Raw genomic sequence first — 22,612 nt, forward strand, 5'->3', positions numbered from 1 at the left:
CTGTCAGACAAACGCTTCGACATCTATAAATACCCGGGCAACGCCGCGTTATCAGCTCATAATATTAATTAAAAAAAAACATCACAGATTCTTATTTGCAGATTCTTTCCACTTTATTTGAATTCAAGGCACCACTCCCCAAGAAACGGTTTGGCCACCAGAAGTGAAGAACGGGGGGACGGGGGACACAAGGCTTTCGGGAGGGGAGGGGTCTGCAGCCACCCCTGAATAGTGCCTCTCCGCAATCCCCCTCCCCCCCTCCCCGATTCCCTCCTCCTTCCTTGAGCCTCCCCAAAAAGCATTGACGGATTCGGAAAAGGAATAAGGCGTTTGGGTTGTGATCTCCCAGGGAAAGCCGGTGGATTCAGAGGCAACATCTGGAAACCTTTTGTGGCCGCGAAAACAAAAATTGGTTGCATTCCCGGGTGTGGATCTAGAAGGGGGGGGGGTATCGGTTTGACGACGGATCAGCAAATGTTTTAAGCAGGTGGAGATTCAACAGGGGCAGCTTCCTTTCCTGATTGGGCTGTGCCAGACTTCCCAATACCGTGTTTGTTTGGCAGCTTTAAAGACGCATGGGAACTATAACTCCCAGAATTCCCCAGCCAGCAGAGCTGGCTGGGGAATTCTGGGAATTATAGTCCCCCCATCTTAAAGTCACCGAGGTGCACAACCTCTGCAGACACTGAGAAAACAATTCAGCAGGTGAGTCTATCCCAGCCTGGCACTGTTCAGACGTGCTGGGGTTGCAGCCGAATCAGTGGCTAGCTAGCAATTTTGGAAACTGTGCGCCGGGTGCGTTTGGATGGCGCCCGGTTTGGGGAAGACCGCCCCCTTTCATGCGTGGGAGAACAAAACCTCGGCGGTCAAAAAAACGGTGGTAACGTACACACGAGCGGAGAGTGGGCGAAGCGAGGAAAGTTTGGCGAGATTTTCCCAAGGGCGGAGTTTACCCGGAGATCCCGGATTAGCCGCCGGGAGGAGGTAACAAGCCAGGATCTCTTGATGATCTCGGGAAGGGGACAAAGGAGGGGAGGGTGGCCCAGCCAGGATGAAATGGCGAGAGAAACGGGAAAAAAAGAGCCGGAGACCCAGTTTCTCCGCGATGAGATTTGTGCCGATGGGTCGGAGCGGATGATGAGAAGGAGACGGGACATGCTGCGGTGCTCCCGATGTTGGTTTATTTACAAGAGGTGCAGAAGGGTATTAACAAGCAGGAAAAACACTGCAAAAGAGGAGACGTGTTAGTTGGCGTACCTCGACTTAGCGTATTTTCTAACGACACCCACCGTGAATTACAGATAGTCCTCGATTTACCACAACTGAACTCGAAAGTCTCTGTTCCTGAGTGAGTTTTGTTGTTGAGACCGTTGTGAAAATGACAGTTTGCCCCTGTTTTACGACTGTTTTTGCCGCACTTGTTAAGAGAAGTTTGTTAAATTAGTAGGTCATTAAGTCAATCTGGCTTCTCCATTGTTGGAAAAAGGAATCGTATGACCCCGCCGGGACTCTGCAACCATCACACATATGAACCAGTTGCCAATCAAATACAAACCATCTGACCACGGGGATGCTGCAACTGTCGTAAGTGTGAAAAACAGTTGTAAATCAGTGTTTTCAATGCCATTGTAATGTCAAACAGTCACTGAACGAATGGTCGTAATTCAAGGACTATCTGCACAGTTCTTCACACCAGTCTTGTCCCTCCAAATTCCCCTGTTATCTTAAAGGTAAAGATAAGGGTTCCCCTGGCACACATGTGCTAGTCGTTCCTGACTCTAGGGGGCGGTGCTCAACTCCGTTTCAAAGCCGAAGAGCCAGCGCTGTCCAAAGACGTCTCCGTGGTCATGTGGCCGGCATGACTCAACTCCCGAAGCCGCACGGAACGCTGCTCCCTTCCCACCAAAGGTGGTTCCTGTTTTTCTACTTGCATTTTTTACCTGCTTTCGAACTGCTAGGTTGGCAGAAGCTGGGACAAGTCACGGGAGCTCACTCTGTTATGCGGCGCTGGGGATTCGAACGCTGAACTTTCTGATCGACAAGCTCAGCATCATAGGCCACTGAGCCACCTGTTATCTTGGGGGGGGGGTGTCAATTTATAGATCCACCCACAAACTAGCAGCTCAACACATATGGAGGCTCCCTACGGTGAAGTCCTGTGCGTGGGTGACTCCCGGCCTTACCATTGAAATCCGCCGATGGGCTCTGTGAACCTGTGACGGATCAGGAACGTTGCCACGGCTTCCGCTACCTGAAAGATAGAGGGGGGGGGAGGCAGAGATGAAGGAGGCTCTCCCCCTTTCCCTGGGACGGGATCCTCCCCAACCATTTGGGAGCCTTGCATTCTGCACCTTCCTTCCTCCGGCCCAAAGGGACCATTCACACAAAGGGGCCAGACCTCCCCAACTGCAGCCCTGAAGCCGGTTTCCAGAGACCACGAACAGAGGAAGAACAGAGTTGGAAGGGACCTTGGAGGTCTTCTAGTCCTACCCCCTGCTCAAGGAGGAGACCTTATATGGAAGTGACAAAATTAGTGGAGCAGAGGAATGCCATCGATATAGTTTACTTCAGTAAGGCATTTGATAAGGTAGAGCATAACCTACTACTAGATTTTTCTGTCTGTCTTGTCCTGTCTGTCTGTCTGTCTATCTATCTATCTATCTATCCTATCTATCCATTATCTATCTATCTATCTATCTATCTATCATCTATCTATCTATCTATCTATCTATCTATCATCTATCATCTATCTATCATCTATCTATCTATCTATCTATCATCTATCTATCTATCTATCTATCTATCTATCTATCTATCTATCTATCTATCATCTATCTATCTATCATCTATCTATCTTTTTCTGTCCTGTCTATCTATTATATGTATTTTATCTATGTATGTCATAGAATCTTAGGGATGGAAGGGACCTTGGAGATCTTCTAGTCCAACCCCCTGCCTAGGCAGGAAACCCTATACCGTTTCAGACAAATGGCTATCCAACATCTTCTTAAAGGCTTCCAGTGTTGGGGCATTCACAACTTCTGGAGGCAACTTCTGTTCCACTGATTAATTGTTCTAACTGTCAGGAAATTCCTCCTCAGTTCTAAGTTGCTTCTCTCCTTGATTAGTTTCCACCCATTGCTTCTTGTTCTACCCTCAGGTGCCTTGGAGAATAGTTTGATTGCCTCTTCTTTGTGTCAACCTCTCAAATATTGGAAGACTGCTCTCATGTCTCCCCTAGATTTTGAAGAGGTAAATTTAAAAAAAAACCGCCTCATTTTTTGCAAAACAAAAAGGGGGGGGGCATGCAGAGGCTTTGGGAGGCTTGCAGAGTGCTCCTGGGGGCTGATGGGGGGCAAAAACAGTCCATTTTTTGTTTTTTTTTCTTTGCCCTCCCCAGCCCCCAGGAGCAGTTTGCAAGCCTCCCAAACTCTCTGCATGTCCATTTTTGCAAAGAGGGCGTGGTTTCGGTAGGCCAAAAATGCTGTATTCAGTGTATAAGCCGTACCCAGATTTTCACCCTCTTTTTTAAGGGAAAAAGGTGCGTTTTATACTCTGAAAAATACGGTACTTTGTACTCCGGTACAGAGAAGTCAAACGACCACGCTACTCACTTTCTCCGGAGCATCCTCGTGGACTGCGTGGCCGCACTGGGGGAGAACCTGGATCTGGAATTTCCCTGCAGGGAGGGGGGAAGAGAGAGCTGAGTGGCTAAGGCATCGAGCTAGAAACCGGGAGATCGTGAGTTCGAGTCCCGCCTGGATCCCACCAAAGCCAGCTGGGTGATTTTTGGCCGGTTTCACCCACTCAGCTGAGAAATCCTACCGCTTCAGAAAATATCACCAGGATAAGAGTGACCTTCTAAGGGTGTCAACCCTTAAGCTGGCCTGACCGACGCTGTTTTTGACCACTTCAGCATTGCCACGCTGGAGCTGAGGGACAGGGAGGGGGGATTTGAGATAGCTGGGATTTTTGCAGCCAAAGCAAAGTATTTTCTCTTGAGAACCAAGGACATTCTCACACCTGGTCGTAACGCGAGCAGGCTTTGGGGCTACTACACACAAACACAGCTCCCTTCCAGCATCCTCACACCTTACAGCGATTAAAGTACACTAATGGGGGGGGGGGGGAATCAGTGCTTTCAGAGGCATGAGAATCTAGCAAATGCATCAGAAAACAGCCTTGGCATGTTTACTGAGTGGATGAAGCGAAGGCTGGGGATTGGGAGGTCTAGTCATTTGGGGGTGGGGTGGGGGGTGGAATTGAGTCCTTTGAAAGGAAGCCTTCTTAAAACCCCACCTGGACTGGAAATCTGAAGATTTTTACCTTGCATTTGGCCAATGGTGAGGTCTTTATCCAGCCTGTCCACACCTAGAAAAGGACGGGGTGAGTTGGGGGAGGGGAGGGAGAAAAGAAGGGAGACCCCCCATAGGTTAATCCAATGCTCTTGGCCACTTTTGAATTTATTCTTTGCATTTCTGAATTATCCACCTAACAGTATCTATGAATCTATCTATGAATCTATGTATATCTATCATCTTATCTATCAATCTATGCATCCATCCATCATCTATCTCTATCTTATCTTTTCTATCGATCTATCTATCTATAAATCTATTTACCTACCATCTTATCTATCAATCTATCATATATCTATGCATCCATCATCTCTCTCTCTCTTATCTTTCTATCATCTTATCTATCAATGTCCATCTACCCATCATCTCTATCTCTTATCTTTTTTATCTACCATCTATCCATCCATCCATCATCTCTTATCTCTATCTCCATTTTAATTATCTATCTATCTATCTATCTATCTATCTATCTATCTATCTATCTATCTATCTATCTATCTATCATCTATCTATCATCTATCTATCTCTATCATCTATCCATCCATCCATCATCTCCTATCTCTATCTCCTATCTTTTTTATATTCTTTCTATCTATCTATCTATCTATCTATCTATCTATCTATCTATCTATCTATCATCTATCTGTCTATTTATCATCTATCTATCTATCTATCTATCTATCTATCATCTATCTATCTCTATCATCTATCCATCCATCATCTCCTATCTCTATCTCCTATCTTTTTTATATTCTATCTATCTATCTATCTATCTATCTATCTATCTATCTATCTATCTATCTATCTATCATCTATCTATCTATCATCTATCTATCTATCATCTATCTATCTATCTATCTATCTATCTATCTATCTATCTATCTATCTATCATCTATCTATCCTATCGTTTTCTCCTCTCTCTCCTCTTCTTTCTCTCCATCCATTCCTATCATCCATCGTTCCCCATTCAATATCCTTTAATCAATCCTTCCCTCCCTCCCTCCCTTCCCTCTCTCTTTCTTTTCCAAATGGTTGAACTACCTGTACATACTCACGTATAAACCCATGTGCAAAATACACTGAAAAAGTTGTGAGAGCCAGTTTGGCCTAGTGGTTAAAGCACCAAAGTAGAGAGCAGGAGACGGTGAGTTCTAGTCCTGCCTTAGCTATGAAAGCCAGCTGGGTGACTTTGGTCCAATCCTTCTCTCTCAGCCCAACCCACCTCACAGGGGTGTTGTGGTGGGCAAAATGGGAGGAGGAAGGTGTGCTGCCTACGTTCACCTCTTTGTATTATTTGCCAAAATAGTAAAGGGAAGGTGCAAATAAATGCATAAATAAATAAAGCATCAAGGAGGGAAGTTGGACAGCTGTCTTAATGTTGTGGCCCGCCAGCAGATTCGGACAGTGAGGAGGTTGGGAGGAACGTGGGCCAGTCCTGGAGTCTGGGGAAGACTCTGATGATGAGGGCTCTGTGTGGGAGGCAGAGAGTGGCCCAGGGCCGTATGCCAGTTATCAGCTGCCTTCGGAGTCAGAGATCAGTGAGGCAGAAGAACAGCTGGAGCCTGTTCCCAGTGTGCACATGCACAGAGTTGCCAGAGGAAGGGAACAGCTAAAGAACAGGGGTCGACTTGGGAGTAAGGCCACAGGTGGACGGTGAATGGCCCCTCCCAGAGGGAATAAAAGAGGAGCGAGAGGGGAGTGGGCTGTTGCAGGAAACAATTCGTTCGTTCGTTCCTTTGTTTCAGGAGTGTGAAGATCTGTCCGTGAATCCCAGAGACTCTGTGCCAAGTCTTTCCTTGCACAGCACTGCCGTTTGGAAAAGATTTACATGGCGGCTAGATAAGGTCTGTGGCCATAAATCCACCTTTGAAAGACTGTTTGCCAGGCCTTGGCTGAAGGTGAGTGGGAGGAATTCACATTCGGGTAATAAAAGGGGTTTTGTCAGGACCAGGACTCTGCCTCGTGCTTTTTGGGGAAGCCTCGGTCAGAACCCTTCAGTCTCTTCCACCGTAGCGTCCAGAGGAAAGGAGGGGGGGACCCCACCTACCTGCCAAAAGCAGCAGCTTGGGGACAGGGCAATTGAGGAAGAGGTTGGAGAGGCCACTGAACCAGCCTTCCCAATATCTCTCCGTTTTGGCCAGTTCGATCCGCCAGGTATACGTGGCTTCCTTCTTGGTCTGGGGAGAAGGGGGGAAAATATTATTTTATATTAATCTCACATTAATTAATATAACAATTAATTAAAAGTAATGGATATATGAAATAAGGAAGATACGCAAGCCTGCAGGAGGCCGAGAAGCCACAGAGTTATGGAAAATACCAGCAGGATGCAATTCACACAAGGTATTTATTTGGGGATTGAAATGTTATCCCGAAGAGATTCAGTTCGGAATATACTGGTGGTCCTCGACTTGCAACCGTTCATTTAGTGACCATTCAAAGTTACAACAGGACTGAAAAAAAGGGACTTGGGACTGTTTTTCACATTTATGACACTCGATTCAATTGGTTCATATTTACGACGGTTGCAATGTCCCGGGGTTACGTGATCGCCTCTTGAGATGAGGAAACAGGATTCACTTTAACAACTGAAGTTACAAACTCATCCGCTGCAATGATTCACTTAACAACGGTGGCAAGAAAGGCCTGATCAAAGGAGGCAAAATTCGCTTAATGAACGTCTCACTTAACAAGATACATTTGGGGGCTTCCTTGTGGCTACAAGCAGGCTAGTCCTCGACTTACAACAGCTCGTTTAGTGACTGTTCCAAGTTACAACAGCAGTGGAAAACAAGTTAATTTATGAGTGGTTTTCACACTTATGACAGCCTCCCCGCAGTCACATGATCAAAATTCAGGAACTTATGACGGTTGCGGGGTCCCCTTAGGCGACCTTCTGACAAGCAAAGTCAACTGGGAAACTCAGATCCACTTACTGACAACACCTGCAGCGTTTAACAACTGTGGCAAGAATGGTCGTAAAACCAGGCAAAACTCAACTTAACAAATGCCTCACTTAACAACAGAAATATTGGGCTCCATAGCTTGTCAGAAAATATCAAAGGGCATCACGGGACCCTGCAACAGTCGTAAGTACATGCCAGTTGCCAAGCCTCTGAATTTTGACCTCATGACCCTGGGGATGAAGCAACGGTCGTAAGTGTGAAAAACGGTCATAAGTCTTTTTTTCCAGAGCCCTTGTAACTTCAGTCACTAAGCAAACGGTTGTAAGCTGAGGACGTGATCCCCTTTGGTGCCGTCAATGGAGCAAGCTGGATTCATTTAACAACCACGTTACTAACGTAACCATAGCAGTGATTCACTTAACAACTGTGGCAAGAAAGGTCGAAAAATGGGGCGAAACTCACTTAACCAATGTCTCGCTTAGCAAAAGAAATTCGGGTCGTAACTCGAGGACTGCCTGTGCACACACCACTCAAGAGAGACCATGAAAAAGAAGGAAAGGGAAGGACGAGAACACTTCCTCTCCAGTAACCATTACCCAGATAAGCAGGGATTAACACCAGACAAACCATCAAGCGGAAAACAATCAAGGGGGAAACGGCTGAGAAAAGTTACCCACCTCCACGTCGTCATCTTTCTTCTTCTTGTTGACAGATTCCCCGTTTTCGCCCTCCTCTTCCTCTTCCTCCTCCTCCTCTATAATCCCTTCCACGATGGCCTTGGGGCCTCCGGGACTCATAGGTTCCTCGCACCTGAGTGCAAAGTTTGCAAAGAAAACGAGATTAAAACGAAGACCTTCCCGACTGGCAAGATGAGAACACCCCAAAAATTCTGGGAAAGGAAAGTTGATGGCATTCCGGAACAATTCTCCCACTCCACTTATGCCTAGGACGGTTCGGTAACGGCCGTGCCCCTTCCCACCGTGTTCCCAGACTTACGTCCTCGACTTACGACCACAATTGAGCCCGCCATTTCTGCTGTCAAGTGAGATGTTTGTTAAGCGAGTTTCGCCCCACTTTACGGCCTTCCTTGCCTCAGCTGTTTTAAGTGAACCACTGCAGTTGTTAAATTAGGAACACGGTTGTTAAGAGAACCCAGCTGTCAGGGCTGCAGCCATATTCCTCTTGGCCTGCCTCACTTTCTACTCTTCTGCTATGCAGTTTCTATGGTGGGAAAATGGGAGGGGGTTAGATGATATGTAGCCATAACAATATTCTTTCTAGAAAGCCAAGGTCATCCTTTGTCTCTGCACCTGACCAGAACTGGATGGGTGGAAGCTGCCAGAGTGGCAGTGGGAGATGGGACCATGGGATGGGCTGGTGGGTGTGGGGATGCAAGATCTTGACCTTTCAACTGGGTGGGGGAAACCGGGAAGCTTTCAGATTCGGGTTTCCCCAGATGTGCCAACATGGCTCTCTTCATCAATTGGAACTTTGGGGAATCCTTTGCCTCGGACTCTTGATTGACTTTTGGATGCTATTTGGGACCCTGACCCCAGCTTCCCTGATTGACTTTGCTTATCAGGTCGCAAAAGGTGGATCACACACGACCCTGGGAGACTGCAGCCGTCGTAACTATGAGCCAGTTGCCAAGCATCCGAATTTTGATCCCGTGACCACGGAGATGCTGTGACGGTCGTAGGTGTGAAAATGGTCGTAAGTCACTTTTTTTTTCAGTGCCGTTGTAACTTTGGACTGTCCCCAAATGAACTGTTGCGAGTCGAGGACTGTATGTCAGGCAGCCGGTCCCCTCAGATAAATTAGCTGTCACGCAGAGATACATTTCCAAGTGGTCCTCGGCTTACAACAGTGGCCATTCTAAGTTGCAACAGCACTGAAAAAAGTGACTTACGACCATTTTTTTACCGTGGTCACGCAATCAAAATTCAGACGCTTGGCCGCTGACTCATGTTTACGACGGTCACAGCGTCCTGGGGGGGGAGGTGTCACGTGACCTCCTTTGGCGCCGTCAATGGAGCAAGCTGGATTCATTTAACAACCACGTTACTAACTTAAGAACAGCAGTGATTCACTTAACAACTGTGGCAAGAAAGGTCGTAAAATGGGGCGAAACTCACTTAACCAATGTCTCGCTTAGCAACAGAAATTCGGGTCGTAACTCGAGGACTACCTGTACACACACCACTCAAGAGAGACCATGAAAAGGAAGGAAAGGGAAGGATGAGAACACTTCCTCTCCAGTAACCAATCCCCAGATAAGCAGGGATTAACACCAAACAAACCATCAAGCGGAAAACAATCCTCTAAGCAAGGAAATACCAAGGGGAAAATTAACCAACACTGGCAGGGCAATCCATTATTTATAGAGAGCATATCCCACCGTCCCTTGCATTGATGATGGTACCTAGCTGGGTAATAAAATGTCTGCGAGCAAACCATGAGCTCAGAGACTACCAACAGCTCCGGAGCCCAAAAATTCCCAAGCCAGCTGAACTCTAGACGCGTTAAAGCATTGAAAGTTGGAAAAGCACTGCCCTGCAAGGAAGGGGGGGGGGGGGGTGTGTCTCACAAAAGGGGCCCAAACCAAATGATTTTTACATATGTCGACATACTGTTTGACTTGGCCGATCATGGACACTCTCGCGGATTCGAGATTTCTGATCTGCCCGCTCTTCACACTAGGGGAGGAAAAAGAAAAACACAAGTTGTCACCAACACAGAATTGTTGTTGTTTTAATTTTCCTCTTTTTTTAAACAGCAAAGATGATTCATTTCGAACTAAGTCCCACAGGTCCCCTCTCAGAGAAAGGCAAAGGAACTGGCATGGAACTATGCTTCTTATACTCCGAAAAATATGGTATTTCCCAGCCAGGGAGGAGCTGGCTGGCGTCTGGGTCTGCCTCTCCCTGAGAGCCGGCTTATTGCTTTCCTTTGCTCTCCTCTCCTCTCTATGCATATGCGGATCTGGGATGGGCCCCATCTCTTCCTCCCCTTCAAATCAGCTCAGGCCCCGAAGAACACCTCCCTCCCCACCTGGGGGAGGGCAGAAGATGCCCCCGTCCTGACTCCCCATCAGAGCCTTCCAAAGCTGGCCCAGGCCCTCCCTCAACCTCGTTTGACTCTGCTGCTAGCTCTGCCGGCAGCTGAAGGGGCACAACCCTTCCATCAAACACCCACGTCTTCCTCTCCCAGGTCCCAGGTGGATAAAAAAAGATACCAAATCCAGTCTGAACATCTAGCTGCCCGTGCGACGAATCAAAATAAACTATAATCAAAATAAAACTAGGATGCGTTCAAGGGATGCTCCAGATGTCCTGCGGTTGCAACCCGAGGCGCTTATTTTGGTCCTAGTTTTGCTTTCTTTTGCCACGGCTGTTCTGTTTCTATTTGCAGGTCTTTGCATTTTGTGCTCTTCTCTAATTCTTGCTCGCAGGCAAGTAATATTTCTTCCAATACACCATTGTTGCTACTTTGCGGTGCCGTTGTTTGGAGTGCAGCAGCTACGCAGGTGTTTCCTCAGCGTCTTTGCAGAGGGAGCACTTGCTGTCCTTTTAACAGAGTTAGCAGCATCACAGAGCTGGAAGGGACCTGGGAGGTCTTCTAGTCCAACCCCCTGCTCAAGCAGGAGATCCTATACCAGTGATGGCGAACCTATGGCACACGTGCCACAGGTGGCACGCGGAGCCATTTGTCAGGGCACGTGAGGCGCTGCCCTGTCAGCTGGCCAGCGTGCATGCGCGCACTGGCCAGCTGAGTTCACCGTTTTTAAAAGCCATTTTTTGCCCTCCCCAGGCTCCAGAGGCTTTATAGGAGCCTGGGGAGGGCAAAAAGAGCCTCCCCTGCCCCAGGCTTCTATAAAGTGACTTCCGGTTTGCTCAGAGGGTCGTTTTAAGCATTCCGAAGGCTTCAAGGAAGCCTCCGGACGATCCCTGAAGCCTCCGGGGGGGCTCCGGGGGGGCACTTTTCGCTCTCCCCAGGCTCCTATAAAGCCTCTGGAGCCTGGGGAAGGCGGAAAAAGCATGTAAAAATGGGGGGGGGCGTGTCTGTTGTGCACGCATGCGCACTGGTGGGGGGGTCGCGCATTGCATTATGGGTGCGGCACGCCTGCACAAGACCCCCCTGCGCTCCCCCCACTTGTGGCATGCGAGCCAAAGAAGGTTCGCCATCGCTGTCCTATACCATATTGGACAAACCGCTGTCAAATCTCTTCTTGAATTCAGGGATGCCCTCACAACTTCTGCAGGCAAATCATTCCACTTGGTTAATTGTAATCCATTGCTAATTGCATTTTGGCCGCCCAGTTCACAATTTGCGGCGATTCCGACCGGCTAGATCCACAGACAGAGAACGAAGTTGGCTTATTGGGTGTCAGGCCTGTAATTCTGTTCCTTTTAGGATCTTTGGCCTGCCACATAATTAAAACATACATATTATGCTGTTTCATTGGTATAGTAGTTGGGAGGGGGGAATAGAAAGGAGTAGGATTGTGGAATGTTTTGTTATGGATTTTCTTAGAAGCTCAAGGTCGTCTTTTGTCTGCGCACCTCGACACCTGGCCGGAAGAAGAGGGGTGTACATGCCAGAGTGGAAGATGAAGATTGGAACATGTGATGAATTATGGGGTGTGGGGATAGATGATGAACTTTTAATTGGGTGAACCCACAGGATGTACATTAGAGTTGAAATTTCACAGCCTAATGCCAAAACGTCTGTCTTATTAAATTGGAGTTTTAAGGATAACTTTGCCTTGGACAATGATTTAATTCTGCATGATATTTGGAACGCTGACATTGGGATGGGATGCACAAATAGACCATCATGGGTCTGACGTTACCTCCACTCGATGGCGTTTTCCAGAGATTTGAACGTCTTTGGGCGACTCCGAAGGAAGTTCTGCATGCTGTTGAGGGCATCCATAGCCGTCCCTGCACCAACGACAGAGGGACACCCGGCGTTAAACAAACTGACATGCATCGTGGATAATGCAAGGTTAGGAGAGGCTGATCCAGAGGAGAACGTCCTGGTGGACTTACCTTCCACCACGTCGATCATGCAGAGGCCCAACAAGCTTGGCACCAGGTTGGAGGCAGCTGTGTGGACAGCAATGGCCCCTCCCATGCTGTGTCCAATCAGCATAATGGGAGGGCAGAGGTCGCCATACATGGCTTCGACCACGTTGCCAACGTCTCTAGAAAAACAGAACAACAGGAGAAAATAAGCCGTGTCCTGCTGGATGGGACCCCAGGTTCATATCGCTCGTTCTACCAGTGGCCAACCAACCGGCCAAGGGAATCCCAGAATTTAGAAAAACAGAGTTGAGGTCTTCTAGTCCACCCCCCCCCCCTGCCTAGGCAGGAAACCCTTCAACATCTTCTTAAAGACTTCCAGTGTTGGGACATTCACAACCTCTGGAGGCAACTTCTGTCCCACTGATTCATTGTTCTCACTGTCAGGAAGTTTCTCCTCAGTTCTAAGTTGCTTCTCTCCTTGATTAGTTTCCACCCATTGCTTCTTGTCCTGCCTTCTGGTACTTAGGAGAATAGCTTGACTCCCTCTTCTTTGTGGCAACCCACAAAGACACATTAGAACACTGCTTTCATGTCTCCCCTGGTCCTTCTTTCTCTTAAGCTAAACATACCCAGTTCCTGCAACCGTTCTTCATATGTTTTAGTCTCCAGTCCCCTAATCATCTTTGTTGCTCTTCTCTGCACTCTTTCTAGAGTCTCCACATCTTTTCCACATCGTGGTGACCAAAACTGAGTGCCGTATTCCGAGTGTGGCCTTACCAAGGCCTTATAAAGTAGTATTAGCACTTCACGTGATCTTGATTCTATCCCCCTGTTGATGCAGCCTAGAACTGTGTTGGCTTTTTTGGCAGCTGCTGCACACGGCTGGCTCCTATTTAAATGGTTAAATCCACTAGGACTCCAAGATCCCTTTCACAGTTACTACTGTTGAGCAAGGTACCACCTATATTGTACCTGTGCATTCCGTTTTCCTTGCCTAAATGTAGAACCTTTTACTCTCTTCACCATTGAATTTGATTTTGTTAGATAGTGCCTAGCCCAGAAGTATCCAAACTTGACGATTGAACCCCAGGCTCATATCTTCAAAACACCCCCTCCCCCAAAATTAGGGAGCCACATACTTGGACATTGTCTCCGCAGAGAGGTCGTCGGGATTCCGCACTGTCGTCTCACCTGCAACGAAACCAGGTCAAATGAAACAAGCATTCACCTGAATGAAGAAGGTTCCTTCTCTATGCTCTTAGCGGTCAACCAATTCTTGATGACATCTGAATTTTATCAGATCAAGGGGAAGTTTATTTGTCTGAAGTGGTGTAGGGTGTCCTGCCTAAGCAGGGGGTTGGACTAGCAGACCTCCAAGGTCCCTTCCAACTCTGCCTATTCTATTCTATCCTATCCAATCCTATTTATTCTATTCTATTCTTATTTCTATTCTATTTTTATTTCTATTCTATTCTTATTTCTATTCTATTCTTATTTCTATTCTATCTTATCCAATCCTATCCCATCCTATTTATTCTATTCTATTCTTATTTCTATTCTATTTTTATTTTATTCTATTTTTATTTCTATTCTATTCTTATTTCTATTCTCTTCTTATTTCTATTCTATTCTATCTTATCCAATCCTATCCCATCCTATTTATTCTATTCTATTCTATTCTTATTTCTATTCTATTTTTATTTCTATTCTATTCTATGCATTCTATTCTTATTTCTATTCTATTTTTATTTCTATTCTATTCTATCCTATCCTATTTATTTTATTCTATTCAATGGGGATTTTGGTCAATGCTGCTGATGGTGTTCAAGGGATGCTCCAGAGGTTTTGGGATTGCACCCAAAGGTGTCTATCCCTATTGGAACCACCTTTGTTCTCCTTGGCCACAGTTCTATTTCTATTCACAAGTCTCTGCATTTTGTGATTTTTTTCCCCAAGTTCTTTTCTCTTCTGCTGTCGTGTCCGCGATCCAACTGGGCTGAGGCGGGGAGCTGGAGGGGAAGGAGGCACGGACCCTGGGCCTAAACTTCGCAAACCCGTGGGAGGAAACGTTGCCACTGTCTATGTTTACCAGAGGGTGAAGCTGGGGAGAACTGCAGCAGACAGCATGTTATTCCCGACAGACACTTTCCAGAAGGACATCTGTCTAATTTAGAAGTGAGGAACGACGGCCATTTTAGGACTTGTGGACTTCAACTCCCAGAATTCCAGAGCCAGCCATGCCAGGCTGGCTCGGGAATTCTGGGAGTTGAAGTCCATAAGTCATAAAAGGGCCATCGTTCTTCATGAACTCAGGGATTCTGGGAATTGAAGTCCATGAGTCATGAAAGGGCCATTGTTCCCCATGTTGGCTCAGGGATTCTGGGAGTTGAAGTCCACAAGCCATAAAAAAACCATAGTCCCCCAGGCTGGCTGAGGGATTCTGGGAATTGAAGTCCACAGGTCACGAAAGGACCACCGTTCCCCCGCTTGATCTAATTCAGGGGTGTCCAAACTTGGGAACTTTTAAGACTTGTGGACTTCAACTCCCAGAATTCCCCAGCCAGCATGGCTGGCTGGGGAATTCTGCGAGTTGAAGTCCACAAGTCTTAAAGTTCCCAAGTTTGGACACCCCTGATCTAATTGATGCACTCCTATGACCTGCCTTCAGTGTTATCTCTCGGTATTTTTTTTTTTTTGCAGTTTCAGCATCAGCTTATATAATGAATTGTGTGTGTGCAGCAAAACTGAAGCATTTCCAACCCAGATTTCTGAGTTGCATTAGATAGAGGCCAAATGATGGGAGCTGACCGGCCTGAATCCTTCTTTAAAAACTGCCCTTTGTCCTCAACTTACAACCATTCGTTTAGTCAACGTTCAAAGCTACCACGGCTATTGGGAAAAAACAACTTACAACCGTTTCTCACGCTTACAACTGTTGCAGCATCCCCCGTGATCAATATTCAGACAACTGGCATGTACTTATGATGGCCGCATAGTTATGACGGTCCTGGGGTCACGTGATTCTCCTTTTACAAACTTCCGACAAGCAAAGGCAACGGGGAAGCCAGATTCACTCAACGACCACGTTAACTTAATAGCTACAGTGACTCACTCAGCTGAATGAAAGGGGGGGGGGGGCTTACCGTGTCCTCTTAGATCCAAAGCTACGATCCTGCATTGGATCCGGTTGACGATGGCGGCCTGCAGAAAAGAGATAAAATGACTCAAATATCATAAAACCGTAGAGAAGGGTAGTTAAAGTCGCCAGACTTATCCACGCCACTGATTCCCAATCCCAGCAAAGCTGGCTGTGGAATTCTGGGAGTTGAAGTCCACCCACTGGCGCCGCCAGTAGCCGAATCAGAGGAGGAGGAGGAGGTGTGGGGGTCAGGGTCAGCATCGAGGCAACCTGCGAGCTCCGAGGGGAAAGAGGGAATGGAGCTGTCAGGGGGGGAGGGGTGAAGCCTGGGCTGTCTGTCAGCCCTCAGATGGAGAGTCAACAGCCTCCAGGTGTGGAGGTGGCTGATGAGGAAGAGGAGGAACAGCTGGGTCCAGTGCCTGATGTGTGGATATGCAGAAGACAGAGAGGAGAGGAGAGCAGTGGAAATCTATGGGCTGGTCCTTGGGACAGAAGAGCCCCTGCTGCTAGCGAAGCCCCACCCCAGCTCTGGGGATAAAAGGCGGGGGGGGGGGGGGAGATGAATAGATGTGGCAGACAACTATTTATCTCCCCTGCCGGTCAGACTTGTTAGCCTGCATTGAGAGAGAAACTTTTTGCCGGGACTGCTGGAGCTCTTAATAAAGGAATCATTGATTTAAAGGGTTTGTTGTGTTTGGGGAGCTGGGTCAGAACACAATCTTCAAGTTGCGAAGGTTGAGAAACTGCTCTGACCGAGGCTTCCCGAGAGCATGAAGCCAACTCCTGGTCCCAACAACTCCTGGTCCCTTTTATTCATTGACTGTGAATTCTGCTCCTTCACATCCAGCAAAGTCTCTCAAGGGAGGATTTACAGTCACAGACCTTCTCTGGCTTGGAGAGCTGCCAGGCCGATCTCTGCAAAACTTGGCCAGGAGTCTGGGAGAGTCACAAACCAATGAAGCGAACTGATTGTTTCCTGCAAACTCCACTCCCCTGTTGCTCCTCTTTTATTCCCTATGGGAGGGGCCATTCATCGTCCACCTGTGGCCTTACTCCCAAGTCGACCCCTGTTCTTTAGCTGTTCCCTTCATCTGGCAACTCTGCGCATGCACACACTGGGAACAGGCTCCAGCTGTTCTTCTGCCTCACTGATGTCTGACTCCGAAGGCAGCTGGTAACTGGCATACGGCTGTGGCCCCTTCTCTGCCTCCGACACAGAGCCCTCATCAGAGCCTTCCCCAGACTCCAGGCCTGGCCCATCTACCTCCCCAACCTCCTCACTGCCCGAATCTTCTGCCAGCTCTTCTGGCCGCTGGGGGGGGGGCACAATAGAAACACTGCTCTAATCCTCAGTACAGGTACCCCTCGACTTATGTCCCCAATGGAGCAACCAAATTTCTGCGGCTAAGTGAGACATTTGTCAAAGTGAGTCCTGCCCCATTTTAGGACCGTTCTTGGCACCGTGGTTAAGCCAATCCCTGCAGGTATTAACTTAGTCTCACGGTCGTTAAGTGAACCGGGCTTCCCCACTGACTTTGCTAGTCAGGAGGTCGAAAAAGGGGGATCCCGTGAGGCTCGGGACACTGTGACTGTCATAAATACGGGTCAGTTGCTCAAGCCTCTGAATGTTGATCACATGATCCTGGGGATATTGAAACGGTTGTTAAGTGTGAGAAAGGGTTCATTTTTTCCGCGCTGCTGCAACGGCCACTAAATCAATGGTTGTAAGTCGAGGACTACCTGTGTTGCATATTCCCAGTGCCGTGCCCCCCCCCCCCCCGCCATCCTCTCCCCATCCGGACACAAAGCTTTTGCAAATGCCCACCGCCGATGCCACCCTGGTGATGATATATCCCTGCCACTTTGCAGTTTTTACATAAACGTGTTATTTTGGGCTCTTGCCACCAGGAAGTGGCATCTCTGCTCAGGTTTTAAAAATAGGTTTTTGTCGGCTGACAAAACACACACAAGCACACACACACACACACACACACACACAAGCTTTTCCTGCAAAAAAATGAATGACAGCTGGGGGGGGGGCTTGCAAGCCGACGAAAGCTCCCCTGGCCCACGAGATGCCACAGAGTACACATAAGTCCTCAACATACGACAGTTCATTTAGTGACTGTTCAAAGTGACAACAGCACTGAAAAAAGCGACAGCGTCATTTTTCGCACTTCCCCGTGGTCACGTGATCAAAATTCAGCAACTGACTTGTACTTATGACTGTTGCGGTGTCCCAGGGTCACATGATCCCTTTTGCGACCTTCTGGACAAGCAAATTCAATGGGGAAGCCAGGTTCACTTAACGGCCGTGCGACTCACTTAGCTGCAGTGATTCGCTTAACAAAGGGTCATTAAAATGGAGCAGAATTCACTTAAGACGTTTCACTCGGCAACCAAAAAGTTGCGACTACCTTAACAACTGAAGTGCTTCACTTAACAACAGTAGCAAGAAAGGTGGTAAAAGGAGGCCAAACTCACTTAACAACTGTCTCAGTTAGCAGCAGAAATTTTGGGTTCCGTTGTGGTTGTAACTCGAGGACTTCCTATATAAGAGCACTTAAGTTTCTTTCTTTGTGGTTTTTTAATTTATTTTATTTATTCCTTTCAGACCTTTGGCCAGTTTCACACTTATGACGGTCGCAACGTCCCAGGGTCACGCGATCCCCTTTTACGACTTTCTTGACAAGCAAATTCAGTGGGGGGAGGGGGGAGCTAGATTCACTTAACGACCGCGTGGCTATCTTAACCCTGGCAGTGATTCTGTTAACAACTTTGGTTACTAATGTAATAACGGCTGTGATTCACTTAACAACGTTGGCAAGGAAGGTCGAAAAATGGGGCAAAGCTCACATAACAAACGTCCCGTTTCAGAAAAGAAACGTTGGGCTCAATGGGGGTCATTGAGTCGAGGACTGCCTGTACAGCGATATGCCCAGAGTCACCCTGTGTTCTGACTGAGGATTCCCGAGAGCCTGAAGGAAACTCCTTGTCCCGACAAAAAATCCTTTTATTAATTGACTGTGAATTCTGCTCCTTCGCACCCAGCAAAGTCTTTCCAGGGAGGATTTACAGTCACAGACCTTCTCTGGCTTGGAGAGCTGCCAGGAGGAGATCTGTAACACCTGGCAAGGAGTCTTGGAGAGTCACGAACCAATGAAGGGAACTAATGGCCTCCTGCAAACTCCACTCCCCGTCGCTCCCTCTTTTATTCCCTCTGGGAGGGGCCATTCACTGTCCCCCTGTGGCCTTACTCCCAAGTCGACCCCTGTTCTTTAGCTGCTCCCTTCATCTGGCAACTCTGCGCATGCGCACACTGGGAACAGGCTCCAGCTGTTCTTCTGCCTCACTGATGTCTGACTCCGAAGGCAGCTGAAAACTGTCAGACGGCCCTGGCCCCCTCTCTGCCTCCGACACAGAGCCCTCATCATCAGAGCCTTCCTCAGACTCCAGGACTGGCCCATCTTCCTCCCCAACCTCCTCACTGTCCAAATCTTCCGCCAGCTCCACTGACCACTGGTGGGCTGCTGTGGGTAGAGGGATGGTTTTCAAACCCGCATTAACCTGAATTAAGATTGTGAATTCTTTTTTTTTGGGGGGGGGGGGGGGTTCTGATCAAGGAAGAAAGAAACAAGGGACTTACGGCGAAGACGGCCCAGGAGAGTGCGGAATGACCCCCGCCGTGGAGGAGGAGCAACACTGGACCTTCGGAACCGCTCTTGTACACACGAAAAGTGTATGAACAGTTAAGGAAGGGAGAACCTTCTTCGGGAAGACTCAAGGTTAAGGGGACAAGGAGGGGGAAGGTACATGACTGCTGCCCAGAATCCTAACATCCTAGGGGCCGGAAAGGACGTTGGAGGTCTTCTAGCCTACTGGAGAGAAAACGGTATGGGGAACGGCTGCGGGGTTTGGGGTCTGGGCAGCCTAGAGAAAAGAAGAATTAGGAGGGGATAGCAGCATTCCCATATTTGAGGGGCTGCTATAACGAGGAGGGGGGGGTGTCAAATGATTCTCCAAAGCGCCTGAGGGCAGGACAAGAAATAATGGTTGGAAACTGATTAGAGAGAAGCAACCTGGGATTAAGGAGAGACTCCCTAACAGTGAGGACAATGAACCAGTGGAACAGCTTGCCACTGGAAACCGTGGACACTCCATCACTGGAGAGTTTTAGGATGAGACTGGAGTCATTTGTGTGAAATGGTATCAGGTCTCCTGCTTGAGCAGGGGGTTGGACTAGAGGACCTCCAAGGTCCCTTCCACCTCTGTCCTATTCCTATTCCTTTCCATTCCATTCTGCATTCTATTCTATTCTTCTCCTTTCCATTCCATTCCATTCCATTCTAATTCTATTCCATTCCTTTCTCCTTTCCATTCCATTCTGCATTCTCTTCTCTTCTATTTCATTTCTATTCTATTCTCTACTGCATTCTATTCATTTTCTTCTGTTCTACTCCCTTCCATTACCTTCTCCTCTGCATTCTCTTTTCTCTTCCCTTCTCTATTCTATTCATTTTCTCCCATTCAATTCCCTTCCCTTCTGCATTATCTTCTCTTTTCTCTATTTTATCTTCTCTACTCTCTTCTGCATTCTATTCTAGTCATTTTCTCCTATTCTATTCCCTTCCCTTCTGCATTCTCCTCTTTATTCTATTCTCTCTTCTCTTCTCTCTTCTGCATTCTATTCTAGTCATTTTCTCCTATTCTATTCCCTTCCCTTCTGCATTATCTTCTCTTTTCTCTATTCTATTATCTTCTCTTCTCTCTTCTGCATTCTATTCTAGTCATTTTCTCCTATTCTATTCCCTTCCCTTCCATTCTGCATTCTCCTCTTCCCTTCCAACCTTGATCGTTGATTCTATCCCAGGACAGGTGTGTCGTGAATGGAGCTGGGGGAACCCTTAGCCTTAAATACCGACTGCCTAATCCAGAGTCGGCAAGTGGAATAAATAAACCAGAAAGCCCCAAAAGAAAAGGATATATCCTTGCCGGAGTCGGTCTCAACCACGACATCTTCCAGAGATTCAAAATATTGGCTCCAGGAAACCGGACTATAATCGCGCTTCCTTCCAGGCCTGAGAAAGAAAAGACGGTATTTCACGTTTTACAAATCTTGATGTGATTTTGCCCACCATCCAGGGGTGAGGGAGCCATTAGATTTTTTAAATTAAAGGACTCTAAAACACACCTGGGAATTTTATGGCTAAATTTGGGCCTTTGGCTAGCTCAGCCCAGATTTCTGCTGATTGCTTTTATTTGGAAGGCAACTATTTATTTATGCCTACGCAATTTCACACCCCCGATTAGTTCGGCCCACCCCAACAGTTCATATTTTCTCATGTGACCTCTTGGAAAAATTAATGATGATGGAGGAGGAGGAGGACTGTGGGGTCCTTCGTGTAGACGTTTTATGACCCAACTAGGTAACATCATCAGTGCTACCGTAGAAGGGAGTTGGGTTTGCAGAGAGGAGGAGGAGGACTGTGGGGTCCTTGGTTCTCTCTGAGCTTGGCTGTTTTCATGCAGACGTTTCATGACCCAACTAGGTAACATCATCAGTGCTACCGTAGAAGGGAGTTGGGTTTGCAGAGAGGAGGAGGAGGACTGTGGTGTCCTTGGTTCTCTCTGAGCTTGGCTGTTTTCATGCAGATGTTTCATGACCCAACATCATCAGTGCTAGAAGGAATCTAGCACCTCAGTGCTGGATTGTTCATGGGATCCCATTTGTAACCTTTGCAGTGGCCAAGGGGGAGGCCCAATTCACTCAACAACTGCAGGATTCACTCACGTGTAAAGAACCCCCCAAATGCATTTCCCAGCAGGTCCCCACAACCCGACTCCCCCCCCCCCAGCATCTATCCTCCAGACCCTCACTCCCCACCCAGCAGGCTGGAGGAGTTGGGAGTCCCTGGGTGCGGTGGGGAGCTCTATCCATGGTGCTGGTTCTCCAGGGGATCTTTTTCCCTCCCCCCCACCCCTTGCCAAAGGGAGCATGCCTGGGGTCTTAGAGCAGCCCCCACCCCCACGACTGCCTGGAGATGATGGGAGAGAGATGCCAACAGGGTGGGAGGAGGATGGGGGTGGGGGTGATGAGAAAGCAAAGGTGGGTCTTTCGAGTGGGAGGGTAGTTAGGAGGGATCAGGCACCCGAGGGGGGGGAAATGGGCTGTGGTCCAGCTGAGGGGAGGGGGGGAGCCTCTCTATGATCCAGCTGGCGGCGAGAGAGACCCTCCCCATGACCCAAGGGAGGAGACCCTCCCCATCATTCAGCTGGGGGGGGGAGAAACCTATTATCCAGGTGGGGTGGGTGGGGGACAGACCCTCCATAGCTTACTCTCTAATTAACGGGCGGCTGACCCATGGAATGAAGGAATGAATCAAATCTAGGGGGATTTGGGGGGAAGAACGGGGAGCCTGGCAACGCCCTGGCTCTAGGCTGGCTGGGGATGATGGGTCTCTAGCCCCCCCAGGTTCATCCTAAGCCCCCACCCACCCTAATCCTTCCCCCCTCCGTGCCCCACTCCGAGCCACCTATGACGTCACCGCCGGCCTCCCCACCCCCGCCGCCCGTGACGTCATCGCCCGTGACGTCACCGCGGCCGCCTCTCTTACCCCATGCGCATCTTGGGCGGGGCCTGTCCGCTGCCTCCGGCGGGGCCCGGCGGGCGTGGGGGCAGGCGGCCGAGCTGCAGCTGCTTCTCCAGGGCGGACATGGCGAGGGAGAGGCGGGCCGGCGAGCAGCGGAGAGGCCGAGGGGCGTGGAGGATGCGGCCCCCGCCTTCCCAGAAGGAGCCGCCGGGCCGCCGCTCGCCGGAAGCCCCTCCGCACTCGCCGGAAAGGGAGGAGCTTCCGCTTACAAGGCACGACGGGAAAGGCAGTCCCGGCTGGACGCCCTCGGAAGTAGGCACGCTCCGGCCCGGAAGTCGCCGAAGGGCACCCTGGGAAACGGAGTATGAACGCGTAGCACGTCCAAAAGGGAGGCTGTTCGGCCAAGAGAGGCCAGGTGGAGCCATAGTAAAAATAGAGTGATGATTGATTGGATGACAGATGACAGAACCAAAGGTGCCTTTTTTTTCAGGAAGCAACTGGACTTTCTGGTTTTTACTTTGGAAGACGTTTCGCTCCTCATCCAAGAAGCTTCTTCAGTTCTGACTGAATGGAGGGGAAGGGAAGGATTGA

At 48.5% G+C, this 22,612-nt stretch overlaps 2 protein-coding genes across 2 annotated transcripts in view; one reads left to right on the forward strand and one right to left on the reverse strand.

Moving 5' to 3' along the window:
• P4HA3 (prolyl 4-hydroxylase subunit alpha 3) overlaps positions 1 to 6,389 on the forward strand; it is a 29,343-nt gene extending 22,954 nt beyond the window's left edge. Inside the window, exon 13 of the mRNA XM_081952877.1 lies at positions 6,105 to 6,389. Within this exon, the coding sequence (XP_081809003.1) occupies positions 6,105 to 6,112 (8 nt within the window). The 3' untranslated portion in view covers positions 6,113 to 6,389. The remainder of the gene's footprint in view (positions 1 to 6,104) is intronic.
• On the reverse strand, positions 89 to 22,274 carry PPME1 (protein phosphatase methylesterase 1). The gene is made up of 14 exons (XM_081952895.1): positions 22,046 to 22,274; positions 20,415 to 20,509; positions 19,078 to 19,169; positions 15,436 to 15,493; positions 13,432 to 13,483; positions 12,317 to 12,471; positions 12,118 to 12,208; positions 9,896 to 9,961; positions 7,943 to 8,075; positions 6,407 to 6,536; positions 4,327 to 4,371; positions 3,615 to 3,679; positions 2,184 to 2,251; positions 89 to 1,225 (listed from the first exon to the last, which is right to left on the reverse strand). Exons 1-14 carry the CDS (start codon positions 22,144 to 22,146, stop codon positions 1,207 to 1,209), a joined length of 1,170 nt encoding a protein of 389 aa, XP_081809021.1. The 5' UTR covers positions 22,147 to 22,274; the 3' UTR covers positions 89 to 1,206.
• Positions 22,275 to 22,612: the final 338 nt, after the last annotated feature.

Source organism: Natrix helvetica (genome assembly GCF_964273705.1).
Source record: "Natrix helvetica genome assembly, chromosome: 4".
Lineage (NCBI taxonomy): Eukaryota > Metazoa > Chordata > Lepidosauria > Squamata > Natricidae > Natrix > Natrix helvetica.

Excerpts from the sequence above, each read along its gene's own strand:
- PPME1 (XM_081952895.1), bottom strand. The coding sequence starts at position 22,146 with ATGTCCGCCCTGGAGAAGCAGCTGCAGCTCGGCCGCCTGCCCCCACGC. Across the intron at positions 3,680-4,326 it reads CACCATTGGCCAAATGCAAG|GGAAATTCCAGATCCAGGTT; the intron begins GTAAAAATCTTC and ends CCCTCCCTGCAG. Across the intron at positions 2,252-3,614 it reads ACGAGGATGCTCCGGAGAAA|GTAGCGGAAGCCGTGGCAAC; the intron begins GTGAGTAGCGTG and ends TCTATCTTTCAG.